Here is a 23,352-nt window from a genome sequence, read left to right on the forward strand (position 1 = left end):
TCTCCCTCTGCCTATGTCTCTGCCTCTTTCTTGGTCTCTCTCATGAATAAATAAATAAAATCTTAAAAAGAATTCTTCAGGGATGATGAAACTGTCTTGATTTTGGCAGTGGTTAAACAATTCTATGCATTGTCAAAACTCAGAACTGGGCACCCAAAAATGATTCTGTATCTAAATTAAACAGTAAAATTTTAAAACTTGCTCAACTGTTCTGGAGTTTCATCATGTATGTAGAAATCTCCACTTTCACAGATTTGGAATAGGCATTTAATTTTTAGAGTATATCCAAATATTCTAAAGGCTTTATCAATTTGTTTTCTATAAAAAAAAATGGCTTCTCCAACAAAGCTACACTTATAGTCCTTTTAAACTAGCACTCAAATCACACCGTTTTTTAAAAAGTTAAGTTAGCAATTAGCTATAGATAGCAGAATGTGATTATGACCACTAGGTAAAAACCAACTACTAGACATGGAGATAGCTAAGGAAGTTCTCATGGGCCTGAGAGAATCAAAAGCAGAAAAAAATTGTTGGAGATTACTTTACCTGAACTCATCTTCCCTGAAAATGCATATCATAGTAAGCCTCCTAAGAAAAAGCTTTTAGAATTTCTAATTGCTCTAGAAATACCTGAGCATCTCATTTGTAAACTTAACAGGGCTCTATAGGTTTAACAGGTAGAATTTAAGGGATAGCTCCAAAACAGTACAAACTTCACTAAAATATTAATAGAAACAAACGTAGTGCATTCAAAATGCTTATTTCCCCTGTCACTGAAGCTGCAGTGTTTCAGGATGTTGCAGATAGAACATATGAATATATATAGTAAGGCTAGACTTCTCTACAGATCAAAGGGTGGGAGTGGGGGTGGGGTTTAGGTGCAGTGAGGCACAAAATTCAAGAGGCCACCAATATAATGTATAAACAGATCCATGATTAGTAAAAATATTAAAATTATAAATAGGGATCCCTGGGTGGCGCAGTGGTTTAGCGCCTGCCTTTGACCCAGGGCGCGATCCTGGAGACCCGGGATCGAATCCCACGTCAGGCTCCCGGTGCATGGAGCCTGCTTCTCCCTCTGCCTGTGTCTCTGCCTCTCCTTCTGCCTGTGTCTCTGCCTCTCTCTCTGTGTGTGACTATCATAAATAAATAAAAATTAAAAAAAAAATAAAATTGTAAATAAAGACAGGATCCAAGCTTGCATTTGCATGATCTCAAGAGTACCTCACTCAACTCACCCTAAGCTTGGCCCATAGACCCTGTCTTTAATTTTGATACTTTACCATGGATTTTTTTTTTGCATTACTCTTGATTAAAATATATATATATATTAGGGGCACCTGGGTGGCTTAGTAAGTTAAGCATCCAACTCTTTGATTTCAGCTCAGGTCATGATCTCAGAGTCATGAGATCGAGCCCCACATCAGGCTCTGTGCTGGGCATTTAGCCTGCTTAAGATTCTCTCCTTCTCCCTCCGTCCCTCCACCCTCCTCCACCCAGCTTGTGTGCACACACACATGTTATAACAACAACAAAAAAAGTACACTGAAGTATTATTTTACCTTAATTACTGTAGGTTTTTTTTTTTTTTTTTTGGCATGGTCTTAAATTTTGCACCCAGGGCAAATTAGTCACTAGTCCCGGCCCTAACAAAAGCCTTGGAACAGTTACCAAAGTCAGTTAACAGTATTTAATGCTTATAAGGAGATTCATATTAAAAGCAACCATGCCATCTAAATGCCTGGCAGATAAGAAGTGACTTCATAATGAAGGATGGGCTGGGGCTGCCAGAGACACACGAATAACACAATGGGAAACACGAGTTGTTTCATCCAGAGGAGTGAAAGGAATGTTAAAGAACAACAGCAGCCAACCTAGCAGTTATAGCTGAGGTTGAGGAGAGACTCAAAGAATAAGTAGTAAAATAAATACAGTTTAAGAAATATCTACACAGAACATAATCTGGCATTTAAATGGTAAGTTTTCAATGTACATAAATGAGGCGCTCCAATGCTTGATTCACTTGTCTTTTTTTTTTAAGCTCAGAGGTCTGTAAAGCAGACACCCAATGCTTTTCCTTACAATTAGCACAAAGTAGTAAAACCAGGGCCTACCTTAATGTTTTCAGTGAAAAATTTCTATGGTGATTAATGAACATAAATTGTTTTTGTTCCAGGCACTATGCCAACTAAGCACTTAATTTTTAAATTTTAAGTGAATCAGATACAGAAAACCAAAATAATTTTAAGGTGGACACCATCCAGGTCAAGAAATAAAACTTTGCCAGTCATTCCAGAAAACATCTTTGCGTCCCAACCCAATCACAACCCTCTCGCTCCCACTATAATTTAATCATTACCCTGAAATTCACAGTAATCACTCCCCTATGGTTTTAAGACTTTTGTCACCCAAAACTGCCTCCCTAGATAACTTTTAGAAGTTCATGTCTTAAGTTTCTTTTAAGCTATTGGTCCTTTCTCCATCTCTGTCATTTCCTTTCAGTTTTTCTTTTGAAGATGTGGGCCCCTTGACCTGTTGAGTTTCCCACAGTCTGGATTTTCCTGATTATAGTCATGGTATATCTCAATTATGTTCTCTATTTCATGCAAATAGGCAGCTAGATCCAGAAGACTGGATCAGACTCAGAATTGATTCCTTTGACACATCTACAGGTAATGTTTCTGCAATCTTCACAACTATCGCGGTTTAATTCGCATTTAGTAGGACCGAAAAATACTTACCTTTGCTGATTACTTAGAATACTAATACACGGGATCCCTGGGTGGCGCAGCGGTTTGGCACCTGCCTTTGGCCCAGGGCGCAATCCTCGAGACCCGGGATCAAATCCCACATCAGGCTCCTGGTGCATGGAGCCTGCTTCTCCCTCTGCCTATGTCTCTGCCTCTCTCTCTCTGTATGACTATCATAAGTAAATAAAATTAAAAAAAAAGAATACTAATACACAAACACTTCCCCTCATCTACTATTTGGTTACCCAGTGGTACAGTTCATATAAGGTAGGCAGGATAAATGCTTGATTCTTTCACTTCATTTTCCAGTTAAGAAAATGAACTAGTTTCTTATCCTAAGGTGAGCAATTTTTAAAATATCATTAACTTTTAAATTTAACTTATTTGGTATGTTCCAGTTTGCTGCAATTATCATCGTTGAGATTCAATTTGTTCCATCTTTGGCCACTGGGAACCTCGTCGAGATGATTCCTGAGTTCTTTTGACATTGGCCCCAGTACTCTGATAGCTTCTTTGTTATCTAGTATAACAAAAGGATATAGGCTCATCTTGAACATTTCCTGCCGAGACCTGGAATCAGCAACCATTTCTCCACAGAGCTTATTTTTTTTAAGTTAGAAATGGTATTTCAAGACCACAACATTTTTTGAGTGGTAAGAATATTCATGGTTTCCAGGCATTTACACTGGACAGAGCTGGAAAATACACACATATTTAAAAGTAAAATACCTGAATTGTTTTATAAAATAATTTTTATTGGTGTTCAATTTGCCAACATACAGAATAACACCCAGTGCTCATCCCGTCAAGTGTCCACCTCAGTGCCCATCACCCACTCACCCCCAACCCCCGCCCTCCTCCCCTTTCACCACCCCTAGTTCGTTTTCCAGAGTTAGGAGTCTTTATGTTCTGTCTGCCTTTCTGATATTTCCCACACATTTCTTCTCCCTTCCCTTATATTCCCTTTCACTATTATTTATATTCCCCAAATGAATGAGAACATGCACTGTTTGTACTTCTCTGATTGACTTACTTAACTCAGCGTAATACCCTCCAGTTCCATCCACGTTGAAGCAAATGGTGGGTATTTGTCGTTTCTAATGGCTGAGTAACATTCCATTCCATACATAAACCACATCTTTATCCATTCATCTTTCAGTGGACACCGAGGCTCCTTCCACAGTTTGGCTATTGTGGACATTGCTGCTATAAACATCGGGGTGCAAGTGTACTGGCGTTTCATTGCATCTGAATCTTTGGGGTAAATCCCCAACAGTGCAATTGCTGGATCATAGGGCAGGTCTGTTCTTAACACTTTGAGGAACCTCCACACAGTTTTCCAGAGTGGCTGCACCAGTTCACATTCCCAACAACAGTGTAAGAGGGTTCCCTTTTCTCTGCATCCTCTCCAACATTTGTGGTTTCCTGCCTTGTTAATGTTCCCCATTCTCACTGGTGTGAGGTGGTATCTCATTGTGGTTTTGAGTTGTATTTCCCTGATGGCAAGTGATGCAGAGCATTTTCTCATATGCATGTTGGCCATGTCTAGGTCTTCCTCTGAGATTTCTTTTCATGTCTTTTGCCCATTTCATGATTGGATTGTTTGTATTTTTGGTGTTGAGTTTAATAAGTTCTTTATAGATCTTGGAAACTAGCCCTTTATCTGATACATCATTTGCAAATATCTTCTCCCATTCTGTAGGTTGTCTTTTAGTTTTGTTGACTGTATCCTTTGCTGTGCAAAAGCTTCTTATCTTGATGAAGTCCCAATAGTTCATTTTTGCTTTTGTTTCTTTTGCCTTCGTGGATGTATCTTGCAAGAAGTTACTGTGGCCGAGTTCAAAAAGGGTGTTGCCTGTGTTCTCCTCTAGGATTTTAATGGAATCTTGTCTCACATTTAGATCTCAATCCATTTTGAGTTTATCTTTGTGTATGGTGTAAGAGAATGGTCTAGTTTCATTCCTCTACATGTGGATGTCCAATTTTCCCAAAGCCATTTATTGAAGAGACTGTCTTCCAATGAATAGTCTTTCCTCCTTTATCGAATATTAGTTGCCCATAAAGTTGAGGGTCCAATTCTGGGTTCTCTCTTCTGTTCCATTGATCTATGTGTCTGGTTTTGTGCCAGTACCACACTGTCTTGATGACCAAAGCTTTGTAGTACAACCTGAAATCTGGCATTGTGATGCCCCCAGATATGGTTTTCTTTTTAAAAAATTCCCCTGGCTATTCGGGGTCTTTTCTGATTCCACACAAATCTTAAAATAATTTGTTCTAACTCTCTGAAGAAAGTCCATGGTATTTTGATAGGGATTGCATTAAACGTGTAAATTGCCCTGGGTAACATTATTTTCACAATATTATTTCTGCCAATCCATGAGCATGGAATATTTTTCCATCTCTTTGTGTCTTCCTCAATTTCTTTCAGAAGTGTTCTATAGTTTTTAGGGTATAGATCCTTTACCCCTTTGGTTTGGTTTATTCCTAGGTATCTTATGCTTTTGGGTACAATTGTAAATGGGATTGTATCCTTAATTTCTCTTTCTTCAGTCTCATTGTTAGTGTCTAGAAATGCCATTGATTTCTGGGCATTGATTTTGTATCCTGCCATGCTACCAAATTGCTGTATGAGTTCTAGCAATCTTGGGGTGGAGGCTTTTGGGTTTTCTATGTAGAGTATCATGTCATCGGCAAACAGGGAGAGTTTGACTTCTTCTTTGCCAATTTGAATGCCTTTAATGTCTTTTTGTTGTCTGATTGCTGAGGCTAGGACTTCCAGTACTATGTTGAATAGCAGTGGTGAGAGTGGACATCCCTGTCTTGTTCCTGATCTTAGGGGAAAGGCTCCCAGTGCTTCCCCATTGAGAATGATATTTGCTCTGGGCTTTTCGCAGATGGTTTTTAAGATGCCGAGGATTGTTCCCTCTATCCCTACACTCTGAAGTTTTGATCAGGAATGGATGCTGTATTTTGTCAAATGCTTTCTCTGCATCTAATGAGAGGATCATATGGTTCTTGGTTTTTCTCTTGCTGATATGATGAATCACATTGATTGTTGTACGAGTGTTGAACCAGCCTTGTGTCCCGGGGATAAATCCTACTTGGTCATGGTGAATAATTTTCTTAATGTGATGTTGGATCCTATTGGCCAGTATCTTGTTGAGAATTTTTGCATCCATGTTCATCAGGAATATTGGTAATTCTCCTTTTTGGTGGGGTCTTTGTCTGGTTTTGGAATTAAGGTGATGCTGGCCTCATAGAACGAATTTGGAAGTACTCCATCTCTTTCTATCTTTCCAAACAGCTTTAGTAGTATAGGTATGATTTCTTCTTTAAACGTTTGATAGAATTCCCCTGGGAAGCCATCTGGCCCTGGACTCTTGTGTCTTGGGAGGTTTTTGATGACTGCTTCAATTTCCTCCCTGGTTATTGGCCTGTTCAGGTTTCCTATGTCTTCCTGTTCCAGTTTTGGTAGTTTGTGGCTTTCCAGGAATGCATCCATTTCTTCTAGATTGCCTAATTTATTGGCATATGGCTATTCATAATATGTTTTTAAAATCGTTTGTATTTCCTTGGTGTTGGTAGTGATCTCTCCTTTCTCATTCATGATTTTATTAATTTGAGTCTTCTCTCTCTTATTTTTAATAAGGTTGGCTAATGGTTTATCTATCTTATTAATTCTTTCAAAGAACCAACTCCTGGTTCTGTTGATCTGTTCCACAGTTCTGGTCTCGATTTCGTTGAGTTCTGCTCGAATTTTAATTAACTCTTCTTCTGCTGGGCGTGAGGTCAATCTGCTGTTTTTTCTCTAGCTCCTTTATGTGTAAGGTTAGCTTTTGTATTTGAGTTCTTTCCAGTTTTTGAATGGATGCTTGTATTGCGATGTATTTCCCCCTTAGGACGGCTTTTGCTGCATTCCAAAGATTTTGAACGGTTGTATCTTCATTCTCATTAGTTTCCATGAATCTTTTTAATTCTTCCTTAATTTCCTGGTTGACCCTTTCATCTTTTAGCAGGATGGTCCTTAACCTCCACGTGTTTGAGGTCCTTCCAAACTTCTTCTTGTGATTTAGTTCTAATTTCAAGGCATTATGGTCTGAGAATATGCAGGGGACGATCCCAATCTTTTGGTATCGGTTCAGAACCGATTTGTGACCCAGTATGTGGTCTATTCTGGAGAAAGTTCCATGTGCACTTGAGAAGAATGTGTATTCAGTTGAGTTTGGATGTAAAGTTCTGTAGATATCTGTGAAATCCATCTGGTCCAGTGTATCATTTAAAGCTCTTGTTTCTTTGGAGATGTTGTGCTTAGAAGACCTATCGAATGTAGAAAGAGCTAAATTGAAGTCACCAAGTATAAGTGTATTATTATCTAAGTATTTCTTCACTTTGGTTATTAATTGGTTTAAATATTTGGCAGCTCCCACATTCGGGGCATATATATTGAGGATTGTTAAGTCCTCTTGGATAGATCCTTTAAGTATGAGATAGTGTCCCTCTTCATCTCTCACTACAGTCTTCATGGTAAGTTTTAGTTTATCTGATATAAGGATGGCTACCCCTGCTTTCTTTTGAGGACCATTCGAATGCTGCTTTCTTTTGAGGACCATTCGAATGGTAAATGGTTCTCCAACCTTTTATTTTCAGGCTGTAGGTGTCCGTCTGTCTAAAATGAGTCTCTTGTAGACAGCAAATAGATGGGTTCTGCTTTTTTATCTGGTCTGAAACCCTACGCCTTTGGATGGGGTCATTAAGCCCGTTCACGTTCAGAGTTACTATTGACAGATATGAGTTTAGTGTCATCATGATATCTATTCAGTCCTTGTTTTTGTGGATTGTTCCACTGAACTTCTTCTTAAAGGGGAATTTTAAGAGTCCCCCTTAAAATTTCTTGCAGAGCTGGTTTGGAGGTCACATATTCTTTCAGTTCCTGCCTGTCTTGGAAGCTCTTTATCTCTCCTTCCATTTTGAATGAGAGCCTTGCTCTATAAAGTATACTTGGTTGCATGTTCTTCTCATTTAGGACCGTAAATAATATATCCTGCCAGCCCTTTCTGGCCTGCCAGGTCTCTGTGGAGAGGTCTGCTATTACCCTAATATTCCTCCCCATAAAAGTCAGGGATTTCTTGTCTCTTGCTGCTTTAAGGATCTTCTCTTTATCTTTGGAATTTGCAAGCTTCACTATTAAATGTCGAGGTGTTGAACGGTTTTTATTGATTTTAGGGGCGTATCTATTTCCCGGATCTGAATGTCTGTTTCCCTTCCCAGATTAGGAAAGTTTTCAGCTAGGATTTGTTCAAATACATATTCTGGCCCTCTGTCCCTTTCGGCGCCCTCGGAAACACCAATTAAACGTAGGTTTTTCTTCCTCAGGCCGTCGTTTATTTCCCTTAATCTATCTTCATGGTCTTTTAATTGTTTGTCTCTTTTTTCCTCAGTTTCCCTCTTTGCCATCAACTTGTCTTCTATGTCACTCACTCGTTCTTCCACCTTGCTAACCCTCGTCCTTAGGACTTCTAGTTTGGATTGCATCTCAATTGATTTTTAATTTCTGCCTGATTGGATCTAAATTCTGCAGTCATGAAGTCTCTTGAGTCCTTTATGCTTTTTTCTAGAGCCACCAGTAGCTGTGTAATAGTGCTTATGAATTGGTTTTCTGACATTGAATTGTAATCCAGATTTTGTAACTCTGTGGGAGAGAGGACTGTTTCTGATTCTTTCTTTTGAGGTGAGGTTTTCCTTCTAGTGATTTTGCTCAGTGCAGAGTGGCCAAAAACAAGTTGTATTGGGAAAAGGAGAAAAAGAGAGAGAGAGAAGGAAGGAAAAGAGAAAAATGAAAAAGAGAAAAGGAAGAAAAAAAGGAAAAAAGAAGAAAAAGAGAAAAAGAAAGGTGAAAAAAAAGGGTGGGGGGGAAGCAATCAGAAATCAAAAAGAAAAAAAAAACACGGGGGAGTATCTTCTGATTCTGTATACTTTAAGTCCCTTGACTTCCCCTGGAACTTGTCCATCTAGCTGGTCTTCTGGGGGAGGGGCCTGTTGTGCTGATTTTCAGGTGTTAGCACTTAGGGGAGCTGCTCTGCCCCCTGCCTGGTGCAGGGCTCAGTGGGGGTTGTTTCCCCGTGAGGCCGCAGAAGGAACAACCCCAGTGGCCACGGCAGCTCTGGAAACCTGGATTCAGCTCCCGCAGGAACTACTCCGTCTGCAGGGCCTGGAGGCTGCTAGGGCGGGGCCGTTGATCTGCTCGGCTCAGGCCTTAGCGTCCTTGCTGTCCTGGGCCCTCCTGGCCTCTGCCTGTCCTGGGGGGAGGCTGGATCCTGGGCTGTGTCCGGCGCCCTGTGCTCCCGGTCTGTGCTGTTGAATTCGCGCTCCTGGCCGTGCAGCCGCCTCTCTGCAGAGCCGCCACCCGAGCCCCTCCAAGAGCTGCTCCTGAGCCGCACAGCCCCCTCTGCACGGAGCCTCTTCCTCTGCCGGAGCCGCCGCTGCTGAGCTGCTCCCGGAGCTGCGCAGTCCCCTCAGCGGAGCCGCTGCCAGAGCCCCTCCGAGCTGTTCCCGGGTCCCGCCGTGTGCGCGCTGCAGCTCTTAGGGAGCTCGGCACACTCTCCTGTGCCGGCCGCAGGTGTCTGTTAGTGTCCCCGGGAGCCTAAGGGCATCCCCGCCCTCCTGGGTCTTGCTCTAACTCCCTGCAGGTGCCTTTCCACCTGGGAAGATTGGTGCAGCTCCTGCTTCTCCGGGATGGGGTTCTCCTGTCTGGGGGCGCTCGCCCCGGCCTTAGCCCGGCTCCTCACAGGGCCCCTCCTCCTTGGAGGCCTTTTGTTTATTTCTTTTTCCCCAGTCTTCCTACCTTGATAGAAGCACGAACTCTTCTCACTGTAGCGTTTCAGCTGTTCTCTCTTTAAATCTCAAGCCGAATTCGTAGATTTTCAGGATGATTTGAAGGTTATCTAGGTAATTTGGTGCGGACAGGTGATTTGGGGACCCTACTCTTCCGCCATCTTGCCCCTCCTCCAAAATACCTGAATTTATATTGATACTTCCAATTCAAATTTGAGACCATAAATGTTTTCTTTAGCCTTATTATATTCATATTACCTTTCTTCCATACTGAGGCTCCTGGTTTGCAAGGGCACAAGGTAATTAGAATATCATACACTCACTCGTTTGTTTTAACCAACATCACAGTCTCAGAATAACAGAATAACAATCTGATTATCTAGTTACAAGAACCTCATATGATTATTAAGAGGATTAAAAATGCTTGGCACATGGTCTCTCAACTCTATTTTTAAAAATAGTTATACAATATCTACATTGTCCAAACATAAGGATATTGCCATTACATAGTATAGTCTCCACCTGTTAGGCCTCATTGTCTTATTTTTTTTTTTTACAGTTTATGTAAAAATTTGACCAAAATGTAGAAGTACACTATTACATATGATACAGTTTCTAAGAATCTAAATGAAAAGTGTGGGTTTTATTCAATTGCACAATTTGCTAGTGTACCTTCTGGGTAGTGTGATGCTTAATAAATAGGAGTGAGGGGCAGAATATTTGGATAAGCTAGAAGCAGGATAATTTTGTCAGAATTGTAAACTTGAGTTGGCCCCCACACTGCTGGGGAATGTGGAATATTTCAGCTGAGATGTTAAACAAGAAAGCAGAAATTACAACTAAGCCAAAATGTGCAGCCCTGCCTACAAAATACTCCATATCCAGTTTAATCAGGAGTTTCTTGGTCTTTTATTAACTTGGTCCTAAAGAAGGAATTAAAGTCCTACATAAGTAAATCCTCAGTTTGCCATTCCCTGAATTATAAAATAAATGAAACTAGGCCAATTACTTTATCTCTACTTTGCTGTCAGAGAGGCCCCTTCCGCCCACTATTTGTTAAGAACTACTCAGTTACTGATGGCTAGTGGTCTTCTGGATAGAACTTCTCTAAATAAGACTGGATTCTACCACACTTATTCCTGCTGAGTAGATGGTCTCAGATCAGAACAGACAAGCATGGGTCATTATTGGAATAAGCTATCGGAATCCCTGGGTGGATCAGTGGTTGAGCACCTGCCTTTGGCCCAGGGCATAATCCTGGAGTCCCAGGATCGAGTCCCCCATTGGGCTCCCTGCATGGAGCTTGCTTCTCCCTCTGCCTATGTCTCTGCCACCCCCAACCCCATGTGTCTCTCATGAATAAATAAATAAAATCTTAAAAAAAAGGAATAAGCTATCTGCTCCTCAGAGACCAACTTTAGAATGAAAGGAACATGTAGAAGAGCATAACATCAAGGATCTATCTAGTAAATATTTGGGTAATTATTATGATTATTTCCTAAGTATTGTCATGCTGACTACTCAGAGGATGTTTGTTCTGTATTGTGGAGTGTGGGAAAGGGCCAAGATGATTAAGTTAATCTTTCTATGGTTTATGACTTCCCACAAAGCCAGCCCCCCTCCCCCGGCTTTGTTTTGTTTTGTTTTCTTTATTTGCTCTGGATGGAAAATCCCTACTCATATTATAATGTGATGGTCCCTGGCTACCTGTCATGTGACCAACAGTGGCCCAGAAGGTTATATATTCCTTGGCCTTTTAAGTTGACCCATGACTAGATACTGGAGTTGTTTTTGAAAGTGTAGGGTTGTCTATTCTCCCAGGAACCAAATGCCCTCAGTCTTAAAAGAGTTATGCTCAATATGAAATACCCTGCCTATCTTATGAATAAATGCAACTTAAGGATAAAAATAGAGCTGAAAAAGCTGGTGCCATTTGAAAAACGGAAGGAATTAGATTTAACTGGTGCTCAAAGCTTCTCTGATACAAAATATTTGGTCATGTATTTGTAATTTGCTTGACATTTCCAGCAAAGCAAAGATTCATTAGCAAAAGAAACTTCTTACAAGAGAAGAGAAAGACACGGAGCTCTGGAGTTTCTGTCGGAACAAGACTCTTCTGTTTTGGTTATATACAGTTAAGTTCGTTTAGTGTCTGATGTAAGCCCATATTCTCTTCCTTGGCCTGGGCAAGCTTTTCTTCCAGGTCACCAATGGTCTTTTCCAGTTTTGCAACCATTCTCTCTGCAAATTCAGCACAGGTCTCGGCCTCTTTCAGTTTGTCAGACAAAAGTTTGATTTCTTCTTATTTATCGTCCTTTTCAGAAACTTCAGACGCAGCATCGAGTGACTTCAGATTGTCAGTGACATTCTTGAGTTCTTCTTCTAGGTTACTACATTTTAGTTCAGACACCTCAGCATGCTCCTCCACCCTCTCCAGCTAGTCCTCCAGGATGACCAATTTATAAGCCACCACCTCCTACTTTCGGTCGGCCTCCTCAGCGATGTGCTTGGCCTCTTTGAGCTGCATTTCCTGAATCTCCATCTTCTCATCTTTCATGGCCCGTTTTTTTTTTTTTTCATGGCCCAGTTTTCTATCACCTTCATTCCTCTCTTGCTCTCATACGCAGCCTTTTCTGCCTCTTCCAGCTTCTGTGGCTAGTCACTCCTGAGCCCTGTCCAGCTCCTCCTCCACAAGCTGGATGCATCAACTGAGAGCTGCCACATCGGCTTCAGCTTCCTTGCACCGCTTGCAATTGGTGTGCAGCTCGGCCCTGCCTTGTCCGCCTGCTGCTGCAGGGCCTGAATCTTGCCTTTCACTGTCTCCAGGGAGATGAGGCCGGCTGTGACGTGGAGGCGCACACAACAGAGGGCAGGCAGTGGGGGGCATCTCCCCGCCCCTGGCCCAGCCTCCGTCAGTGCGATGAGGTCACCAGCCCAGCCGCCGATGTCAGCACCACTGGCCACAGCTCGGCCTCATTTTCTTAATTCTTTAGGTCATTATACATTTAATACTTACCATTAGATCTTAGGTGTTGATTTCTTTAATTGTTTTGGTAGTCTAAAAGTCAACTAATTCTCTGGTACATTGAAGTTCATCTAATACAACTTTCCATGATAATAGAAATCTTCTTCATCTGTGCTGTCCGATACACTAGCCACTGGCCACATGTGGCTTTGAGCATTTGGCTGTGGTTTGTGCAAGTGAGTGTGAGGATTTTATTTCATTGTACTTAATTAAAACAAGTTTTCACATGTGGCTAGTGATTACCTTGCTTGACATCATAGCTTTAGTAGAATCTTCAGGAAGGGTTCATGCAAATGATATTCTCTGAAATACTACTACCTTTTTAGGCTTGAAAATCAGTTTTGGTTGGATATAAAATGTTTGGTTTACACATTCCTTATTTTAAATGTTACTCCATTTTCTTCTAGTATGAAGCAATACTGTCAAAGTTTGATGATTATCATTTTATTTCCTTTATATTCCATAGGCTCTTTTATCTGGATAATCAAAAGACTTTAACATCCAGTTATTTTACTACAATTGGCTTGGTGTTGGCTGTTCTGGGTTGGTATTTTCAGGTGTGCAGAGTATTGTTTCATTCTATAAAGTTTTTAATTTCAGGTAAAGTTTTCTGAATTTTAGTTTTCAGTATCTGTTCTTTTCTCTTACTTTGGTTTTCTTCTTCAGAGATTTCTATCACTGTTTGATCTCCTTTGCCCAACTTTAAGTCACTTTTGAATCTTTATCTTCCTTTTCTTCATTCTAGATACCACCCCCTTCTTACATTTTTAAGGCTTATCTGTTGTATATACTTGATCATGTTCTTTATCATTTAGTCTTCATTACTGAAATGACTGCCATTTTTAATGCTTTCCAGAGTTGTCACTTCATTTGAGTTTTTCTAATTCTGATGCTATTCTTAAGATTTTAGTTTAATTCCAGTTATTCTTTAATGTTTTATTACATTATTTATATCTTTAGCTCATTCTGAAATAGCTGTTTAGTTGGTTTAGTTTGGTGGACGTATTTCCAACATACTTTTACTGTCTATAAGGATATTATTTTTTTTGTTCTTTAAACATCTTTGTATAGGATTTCACCTTGATGCTTTTTCTTTACTATGTGAAATTATTATTCATGAACTTCAGAACGAAGTGGATACAGAGTAGTTTTGTTTTTCTGTCATGTTCAAAAACATGACTGCTTTCTAGGATTCCATGGCTCTGTTCTCAGCTTTGGTCTGGAGATGTTCTTTTCCCCTATCCCAATCACTTCCCATTCCACTCCTAGCAGTTTCTCCCAGTGAAGAATACTATCCTAAAAGGGAGCCCTGGCAGGTCAGTTTTGAGGGTTCTTAGGCGCCAGATTGCTCCAGAGTTTTTCAAGTCCTTTTACCATGTACCCAAAGCAATTACTTAGTACTGGGAGAAGTCAAATCACTTCCCAGTCTTAGCTATTCCTTCCAAACTGGCCGCCCCACTTTCCAGTGAATTCTTTTTTTTTTTAATTTTTTTATTTATTTATGATAGTCACAAGAGAGAGAGAGAGAAGCAGAGACATAGGCAGAGGGAGAAGCAGGCTCCATGCACAGGGAGCCTGATGTGGGATTCGATCCCGGGTCTCCAGGATCGCGCCCTGGGCCAAAGGCAGGCGCCAAACCGCTGCGCCACCGAGGGATCCCATCCAGTGAATTCTTATTAGCAATTCTGGGGAGCCTTCTGTTCTTAGGTCCATCAGACAACATCCCCAATGCTTCCATGTTCTGGCTCCCACAAAGATCCTGATAGCATACAGATCTTGTGACTGCTGGTTTGCCCCTACCTGCTTAAGTTTTGGGGTTCATAGGGATACCTTGTCACCTCGTTTTATTGTAAATGTTATGTATGGGTTTTGGTTTTGCTATTTCCATTTTTATTTGAAGACTCAGATTAAATAGCTGTTGTTATTGCTACCACCTTCCCAGAATTCTAAATTATATTAACTCACTGGAATTTCACAACCAGTTCATAAATTGGTACTACCAGTACCCCCAAGCTCATAGGTAAGAAAGGCTCAATACCTTGTCCAAAATTACATAGGTAGTGAGTTGTAAAACCAAAATTCTAATCTAAATGTCTTAAATTCTAGTGCCTATATTCTTTCTTACAACATTCATGGGGAAATGATTCATTAAATACAAATGTATTTTACAGCAGACATTTTAGGAATGAAAATTCTGTGAAGTGTGAAACACCTCTAGTTTAATTCCTGTATAATAAAACTTAACTCAAAGTTTAAGAAACTAGTAAAATCCTCTAAATTTTCAGTAGGGTAGCAAAACAATAGGTACAAAATCATATCAAAGCCAAATTTGCAAAAAAAAAAAAAAAGCCAAATTTGCAAGAAAAAATTTGAGACTCTGGCTCTCAAATCTCATGGATCCTCCAAATACAGAACATACTTTATTAAGCAGGTTAAATAAATTTAATACTAGAAATTAAAGTAATCCCACCTAATCACCAGAACTGTTGTATGAATGTTTATGAATAGGAAAAGAGGCTTCCCAAAGTAAGCAACCACTAATAACCTACCTGGTCTGCCTTGTATAGGGGGAGATACAAATAGAGGCTGTATAGCATTCTGTGAGGAAACTGAAGTGGTACTACTAGCTTGATTAGCTGCTGCACAGTTAAGTAAGACTGGAGCTGGAATATTATTGGCACAGGAAGCTGCAACTGCTGCAGAATTTACCATCACCTGTAAATGTAGAAGAAAGTTTAGAAATCAAGTTTAGTGATTTTTCAAACATTATTAGTCTCTTATTTGATCCTAAGTTTCAAGACACAGTATTTTGATAACTAGAACACAGAGAAATCAATTTTTATGTAAACCACATATAGGTTATTTCTTTTAAAATACCACAATTAACTTTAAGATCTTAATTTTAATTTATTATTTTTCTGAAAAAGTAATACATTAATAGGATTCAAAAATCAAATATAAAATTGCATATAATGAAATGTTTCCTTCCAACCCCTTATCCTCCATCTGCCCAGTTCCCCATTTTCCAAACAGGTAACCTCTGGGTTTCCTACATATTATCCAGAGATTTAAATGTTTATTTTTAAATGTATTTACATTTCTCCACACTAACACATACTTTTTAAGAGAAAAAATGCTTTGTGTGTGTAAAACTTCACGGGACTGCAATTTATTTTTCTGATGAGGCCACAGCACCCAACACAGCACTGTGCACAGAAAGATGTCCAATACATAGTAACAGACACTTCTCAATGCAGTCTCTATTTTCTTACCACCTACTACTATGTGGCTGCTACCCATTCCGGTCCTCAGAAACTGTATTCAAAGTCACCAGTGGTCTTCATGGCAACAAATCCTAGTAGACTCTTGCTAGTCCTTATGGTGCTTCACCTCTTGGCAGCAACTGACACTTGACTACTCCTTGAAACATGCTCTTCCTGGTGCTTCCATAGCCATATACTCTCCTACTTTTCCTGTCCCCTTGACTATTCCTTCTCTGCCCATTTGCTAACATTCGGTGATGTACAAGCTCTGTTCTAGGTGTTCTTCTCAATCTCTTCCTTCCCCCAGGATTATCTTATTCACTCCCATGGTTTCAGCTACCTTTTTGACGCTAGCTCTGAATCTATTCTTTACACTTCAGTTTCAGCAAATGACAGATTATATAAGAGGTTCAGAAGAGACAGGACTAGAAGTAGTCTAACGCCCACACATAGAATAGTGTCTGGAACACAGCAGATAATCAATTTGTTCAATGAATTTACTAATTACTGTGCCAGGCACCACAAAATACAATAATACTTAAGCTAGAAACACAAGTAACATCTTTTAAATATAATGAAAGACAAGGAGAACCAAAAGAAAACAAAAGTCATTTCCCACCCATCTGACTGCTCGATAACACAATTAAGATTACCTTCTGGGGGTAGTTGTATGAGGTAACCGTGTCCTGAGCAGACATAGAACATGGTCTTCTGTCCTGAAGAGACTTTAATGAATACAGAAGTACAGTTAAGTAAAGGTAAATCAAGAAACCAAACAACACATCAATAAAAGATCTGCTTTGTTTCAACATCTCCTAAAATTAAGTGATAAGTCCTCTGTCCTTTAAGTATTCAGATTTGGAAGCAACTAAGATAATGTTCATTATAATTCAGGTGACTGTGCTGTTTCCTATCTATAGTGATCCTGATCATATCCAATTCTAGTCCAATGCAGAAACTAAAATGGAGGATTGTAGTTTAAACACTTTTTTAGTGGACTTTCTTGACTTAAGAGCTTAAAATCAGTAGGACCAACAACAGTTCTGCTCATCAAAAACATTCCATCTACAACTGTAGCTTAGGACAAGGGTGGGTATCTGGTTATTCAGCTATATCCTAGCTAAGCAGGATGGAGTATAGTCCGAACACCACTCCCCTCTGGCTCAAGGATTTGTGAAAATGAAAATGATTTTAAAAGGCTCAGAGTTATGCATGACAAATTGTAACAAAAAACAAAAACAAAAAACCTAGGAGCAGAAATTGGTTTAACAATGATAAGAACACAGAGGGAATCAAGGGAAGCAATCACAGAAAACAGAGGAATCGTAATACTGTGACAAAGATGAACCCAACTTAACATGGATTGCACATTTCTAAAGTCTATGTTCAAGTACAGCTAAAGCACCTTCCAAAAAGCAAACTTTGGCTTGGACTCAAAAGGCCTAGTGCGAATGCCAAACAGTTCTACAGAAGGATTTTGTTGAGAGTTGGGCATAGAAATAAGTAGCAATAAATGTTTGTGGGGGTTTCTTTTTTAGAAGGCTCTGCCTGGACATCTGTAAGTCCTACATTGGTCCTCTTCCCCACAGCATGCTGTGAAAAAAATTACTTAGAAACTTGCTATAGATTTGGTGATTGGAGTGTGGGAGGGGAACACATCCTGAAGAGACTAAAAGCTACTGGGACTATACAATAAAGCTCAGAATAAAAAGGAATATGTTGACAAATGAAATTAAAGGGATAAACTTGTCATCCTTGATGGGGAGATTTTTACTTGCTTTTCTCACTGGGGTGGCTATTTTAAGAAATGGCACAAGAAGCATATGATAGGAGAATAGTAATGGCAGAGTGAGAGGAAAACCTATTCCTCTAGAAGGGGCAAGGAAAGGGAAGAAGTAATAAGGAAGAGAACCACATATCATAGTTTTCTTCTTTCTTAAGATGTATCACCTAAACAGAGAAAACAAAAGTTTAGTACATGAAGTTAAGATTGTTTTTTTAAGACTTTATTTATTCATGAGGGGGGGGGGGGGCAGACACATAGGCAGAGGAAAAAGCAGGCTCCATGCAGGGAGCCTGACGTGGGACTCAATTCTGGGTCTCCAGGATCACGCCCTGGGCTGAAGGCGGCGCTAAACCGCTGAGCCACTCGGGCTGCCCTGAAGTTAAGATTAAACATAGTTAGAGAACAGAGGGTTGTTATTCAAGTTCTTACAAATATTCCAGTTCTCCTGGCTACATGGAAAGTTGTTCTTCCTGGCCTCATTTAAAGTTAGGTGTGCCCACGTAATTTATTTGGCCAATATGAGCAAAAATATTAAAAGCCAGTGTACAATTACCCTATCTTCAGTCCTGCAAAGTGACTGTGAAAGCACACATGTCCATCAGCCTGGGTCCCCCGAGGGACTATGATGAACAAAAGCCTGCTACCAACCTACACTACACATAAAACATGAGCAAAAATAATTGTCCTGTGTTAAGCCGCTAAGATTTGGGAAGGGGGGTGTTATTGCGGCATAACTTAACTTGACTGAAACAGTAATTTGGTTATTAGAAGTAGGGTGCTACTGTAATAAAAACCTAACTTGAAAATGAGATAATGAACTTGTGGTTCTTTGGGAAGGTTTGGAAAACAATGTTAGTTTTGTGTTTTGATTACTGTTGGCAGAGTTTAGCAACATATTTTAAGACAGATGTGTACAGAAAAGTAGTCTGTAGGAAGGAATGAAAGGGAAGAGAATACAGGGAGTAAGTCTTTGAATACAGGGGACTTAGAGGGTTGAAGATGCAATTGTTTGAACTTCAAACTGTAAAATATAAAATTGATAAACACTTTGAACAACAAAGATCAGTTAAAACTTGGCTTTGAAACCAAAATCAAATTGTTAAAATCTGACTGCATTAAGATATTTCAAAGCAAGAGTCCAACTAAGAATGCAACACCCATCGAATCCTTGCAATTGGACAAAATGACTCATGGAAAAGCCTCCAAAAGTATGGCTCCTCCATCCCTAATAGGCTCAAGGTACTTGCAATCAAGTAGAGAGAGACACATAGGGATAAGAAAACAACTTACAGCAATTCTAAGTAGGATGTCTATTTAAAAAAAATTGTCAGTATGGCTATTGACATATGAAACTAACAGGAATCAAACAGAGAAGCAGAATAAATTAATCACACAGCCAAAGAAACTATGAGCAGAACTAAAACCATCCAACTGAGATAAAACAACCCTTGGGCTCCCAATTTTCTCTAAGAAGCAGGCTGAGAAAGCTGCTCAGCTGCCAAGAAGGATTATTCCCCAATGCCTACACTTCAAATATGACCAAAGACAACCAAGGGCCCCAGAAAACAATGAATCAGAGAGCCCCCCCCCCTCCAGGGAACAGTCCCTGTGCCTAGGTTGAAGGCCCTCACGATGTCTACCCATGATGTCAGAATTGCTACAGGCCATTAGCTATATTTCTCCCATTCCCCCTCTTTTCTGAATGGGAATTTTTACTGACATTTTTCAGTCCCTGCTCCACAATTTTAAGTTGGGTATATAGTGGTTAACTTTGTATCTTTGGTTTTAGGCCTCCAGATGAAGAAGAGCCACATCTGGACCCAATATACAGAGTACTACACATTTCCCCAAAACTTTGGGCTCTGAGTTTAATTACACTAAGATTTGTGGATTATCTCCCGTGAGTTCCACCTGTGGAAGAAAGTATTTTGTCTGTGGTTGGGAGTTTGAGTTGCATGCTGTCCTTAGCACTGTTAAAATAACTTCCAACTTTTTGACTTTCAGTCACATAGAAGTTAGATACTTCAGTGGAACATACTCTGGCTAATGAAAATGAAAATGACACATGTCCTCATCTCCAGATGGAAGCTGTAAGCTGAATAACCAGCTATAACCAGTGTACCTTTTGTTTCCTGCCTTTGCAACCATGAATGGAGCTTCTATCAGCCTCAGTCCCTGAGCAGAGCCCTCCTGTAGACCTCCACTGGTCATGAAGCATAACCAGGAAACAAACTTTTGTTATATGAAGTAACTGAGACTTATGGCCCATTCTTATAGAAAAATCATACTAAAATCCTCTTAAAAATCATCACTGCCAGTGTTTGAATTTTCTCTTGTATCAACACATTAGAAGATCTCTAAATAAATTAATTTCAGGGTCTTAATTTCTTCATCTACAAAATGATGGAATGAGGCCCTAACTACCTCATAGGATTGTTCTGATTTAAATACATTTATATCTATTGCTCTTAAAATAGTGCCCTCAATACACAATAGGAGGTATAAGTGCTTGCCATTATTAAATACCTACCAAGTTTGCTGTAGATTCAGTTGTGCTATAAACACCTGAAGTTTCATAGTCTGGTTCTAGAGAATATAGCCAAAGTAAAGTAAAAAATGAGCATTATTTTAGAACTTAAAATTGTATAAACAATGATGAATGTCGGATTATATCTAGATCTCACTGACCTGAAGGATAAATATATTCTTCATGATATCTCCCTACAAAAAAAAGACAGAAGAAGTGTTTATGTAGGGCTTTTTAGCTCAGCAGAGCCAGATGGCCAGCACTTGCTTTTTCTTAAGTTTTATGGATATATATTCAGAACTAAAATTTATATGGTCCTTGAAACAAGTGATGTGAACTTTGATACTAGTCAACCGATACTGAAGTCAGATATTGACTGTAAACAGGACAAATTTCTCCTCTGAAAATTCCCTTAGTTCTTAAGAGTTCAGGCAGAGATGAAAACCCAGATGTATCTAATTTTTTTCAGTCAAACAGTAAAGTATGGTGACTGAGTTCACTGGCTCTAGACTTAGGGCTGTCTACATTTGAATCCTGATTAACTTACATCACTTTAGGGGAGTTATTTTTTTGTGCCTCAATTTCTGCACTATAAAACAGGGAATAAAAGTACCCAGATCATAGAGCGGGAAAAGAACACAGCATGGTGCTTGATATATAGTAAATGGTGTCTATTAAGTAATTGGAGTATAACCTATCATTTGCTTACATGGACATTAAAAGGGCATATCATGAACCATCTGTTTCTCAGCCTGTTTTAAGTAAATAATACATTTAAAATTGGTTTGTTCTCAGAGGATGGCTCAGTGTACTAAAGGGATTTTACTTTAAGACTACTATACCATTAAAACACAGAGAAAGTTAATGATCAATTGGACAGTTTTCCACCAAATAAACTCCACAGGTCAAAACTGGATTTGATTCTCAAACACATCACTTATCAAACACATACATGCAACCACTCCAGACAGCAGGATTTAAGGTGAGAACAAAGATTTGGTTACTTTGAATATCCCACTACAGGTAAGCAATACACATCTGAAGGTGCCCACCAAGCTAAAGGGAAAAGACAAAAGGGTCATGCTGAGTAAAAGAGCAGAGAATATACATCCTTAAGCACATGCATGCACATGCATGGGGACAAAGTCTTCACAGATCATTCCTCTGCTAGATGTTCTGTCCTAATTCCTAGAAATACCTATTTTCTTCTACACATATAGAAAGAAAAACATCACAATAAAGAACTTGACTGTTAAGTCAGTGAGATTGCCTCATACCTCCTTAATCCACCCAATTCCTCCAGAATTGTTTCAGTAGAATTGTCTGTAACTCACGTCATTTTACAGTAAAATGGTAAAATAACAAGCACACCTCATGGTGAGAGGCAGTATAGCAACTGTTAAGAACATACAGACAGATGTGTCTTAGTGTCAGATGTTGTCTTTAGTGTCAGACAAACCCAAATTCAAAATCGATCCCTGACAATCACAAAGGATCATATATTGCATATACTGCATGACTCCACTCATATGAAATGTCCAGAATTGGCAAATCTATTAAGATAGAATGCAGACTGGTAGTTGCCTAGGGCTGGGGGTGGGGGTTGGTGGAGAGAAATGGGAAGTGGCTGCTAACGAGTACAAGATTTCTTTTGGGGTCATAAAAATGTTCTAAAATTGATTGTGGAGATGGTCATGCAACTCTGTGACTGTATTAAAATCACTGTATACTTTTTAAGTAGGTGAAATATGCCATATGTGGATTATATCTAAATAAAGCTATTATAAAAAAACTTCAATCTCTGCCACTTACCAAGGGTATGACTTTGGCCATGTCATTTACCCTTTGAGCCTCAATCTCCTCATTTATAACCAAGGATACCATATTCCTTAGAGGATCACTGTTAAGTATTAAGTTATAGTTATTTAGTACAGTGGATGACCAATAGGATACAATGAATAGTAACATTTTAAGTAGACTTCTTTGGGCAAAGAAATTATTTTCTAGCCATCTCATAAAATAGCAACTAGTTACAGAAAAGCCCAAAGTAGTTCTACAAATGGTCCTCACCATTTGTGAGGTGCCTTACTAATAAGGAATAGATATTTTCCATACTGAAATCACACCAAATCAAAACTCAGTAAAGACCTATGCAGAGAGTTGAAAATAAGTTGTGACAATGTGGTGGCCTATAGAACTGGAAGTCCGTCCTTCTGAGAAAGACCAAGACATCTTCAAACACCTAGCAAGGTCTGAGACAAGAACTGATAACTCATTCAAAACAAGTTACCAGAACAGTGGGCCTGATGTGCCATAAGAATCACCTTTCAAAGATACATTTAACTGTAACTGACTCACCATGGTCACTCTGGCCACTGCCCTCCTCTGAATTCAAAGTCTGTTTGCCTGAGCTATGTCCTCGTCTTGAAACACAGTATCTTGAAGCAGCAGGAACCACTGTAGGGCGCCCTCTGTGATTCTGTACCAAAGACACACACATATACACATGCTGTTCAGGAAAAAAACAGCTCCAAGTATTTTAATGTAACTTAGAATAAAAAAACATGAGAAAATTATCAAGAAAACAGAAAATATTTTCCCATATTATGTAGCCAAGATTATTGGTCCACCTCTACCCTTTCTCTCTAAAAATATCTGAAAAAAAGTTCTCCTCTCCCATCTTTAAAAGCTCTAAGATAAAAACTCATGTTTTTCGGAAGTGCTTTATTTGGTGGTTTGTCAAAAAGCTAAAAATTTATCCACATTGCCTTTACTTAAAAGAAAAGAGAAAGTAAACAGCTTTTTGAATAAAGCTTCGACCTACTTACAGATAAAGTTGGATAAGCAGTCTCATCCCCTTCTTCAACTTCATAAAAGGTAATGGTTTCTTCCAAGCCCCTGGGCATTGGTCCACTCTCTGGGGAAAAGCTATACTGGCACTCCTTATTCATACAGTGCATCTGGCGGTGACTACGTCTAAACGAACTTGAGTATTAAGTAGTTCAGAGAAAAGAGGGAAAATGATTACATAAGGTGGTAACTTGTTTCTAATTTCTAAATAACAGTTCACACTTCTCAATGTTGACATTTTTAAAAAGTTAATCCACATTTGTTGCTCAGCAAGGAAGCCAAACTTACCCATTTTGTGATTTTCAACATTTAAAATTCAC

At 39.4% G+C, this 23,352-nt stretch overlaps 1 protein-coding gene and 1 pseudogene across 1 annotated transcript in view; both read right to left on the reverse strand.

The window, feature by feature from the left end:
- ALG13 (ALG13 UDP-N-acetylglucosaminyltransferase subunit) overlaps positions 1-23,352 on the reverse strand; it is a 72,592-nt gene that overhangs the window by 12,126 nt on the left and 37,114 nt on the right. The window contains 6 exon segments of the mRNA XM_072816454.1: positions 15,156-15,321; positions 16,523-16,594; positions 20,186-20,241; positions 20,344-20,376; positions 22,541-22,661; positions 23,011-23,167. Of these exon segments, the coding sequence (XP_072672555.1) occupies positions 15,156-15,321; positions 16,523-16,594; positions 20,186-20,241; positions 20,344-20,376; positions 22,541-22,661; positions 23,011-23,167 (605 nt within the window).
- LOC140627801 (uncharacterized) lies at positions 9,460-12,763 on the reverse strand (annotated as a pseudogene).

The sequence above is a fragment of the Canis lupus genome, chromosome X, assembly GCF_048164855.1.
Source record: "Canis lupus baileyi chromosome X, mCanLup2.hap1, whole genome shotgun sequence".
Lineage (NCBI taxonomy): Eukaryota > Metazoa > Chordata > Mammalia > Carnivora > Canidae > Canis > Canis lupus.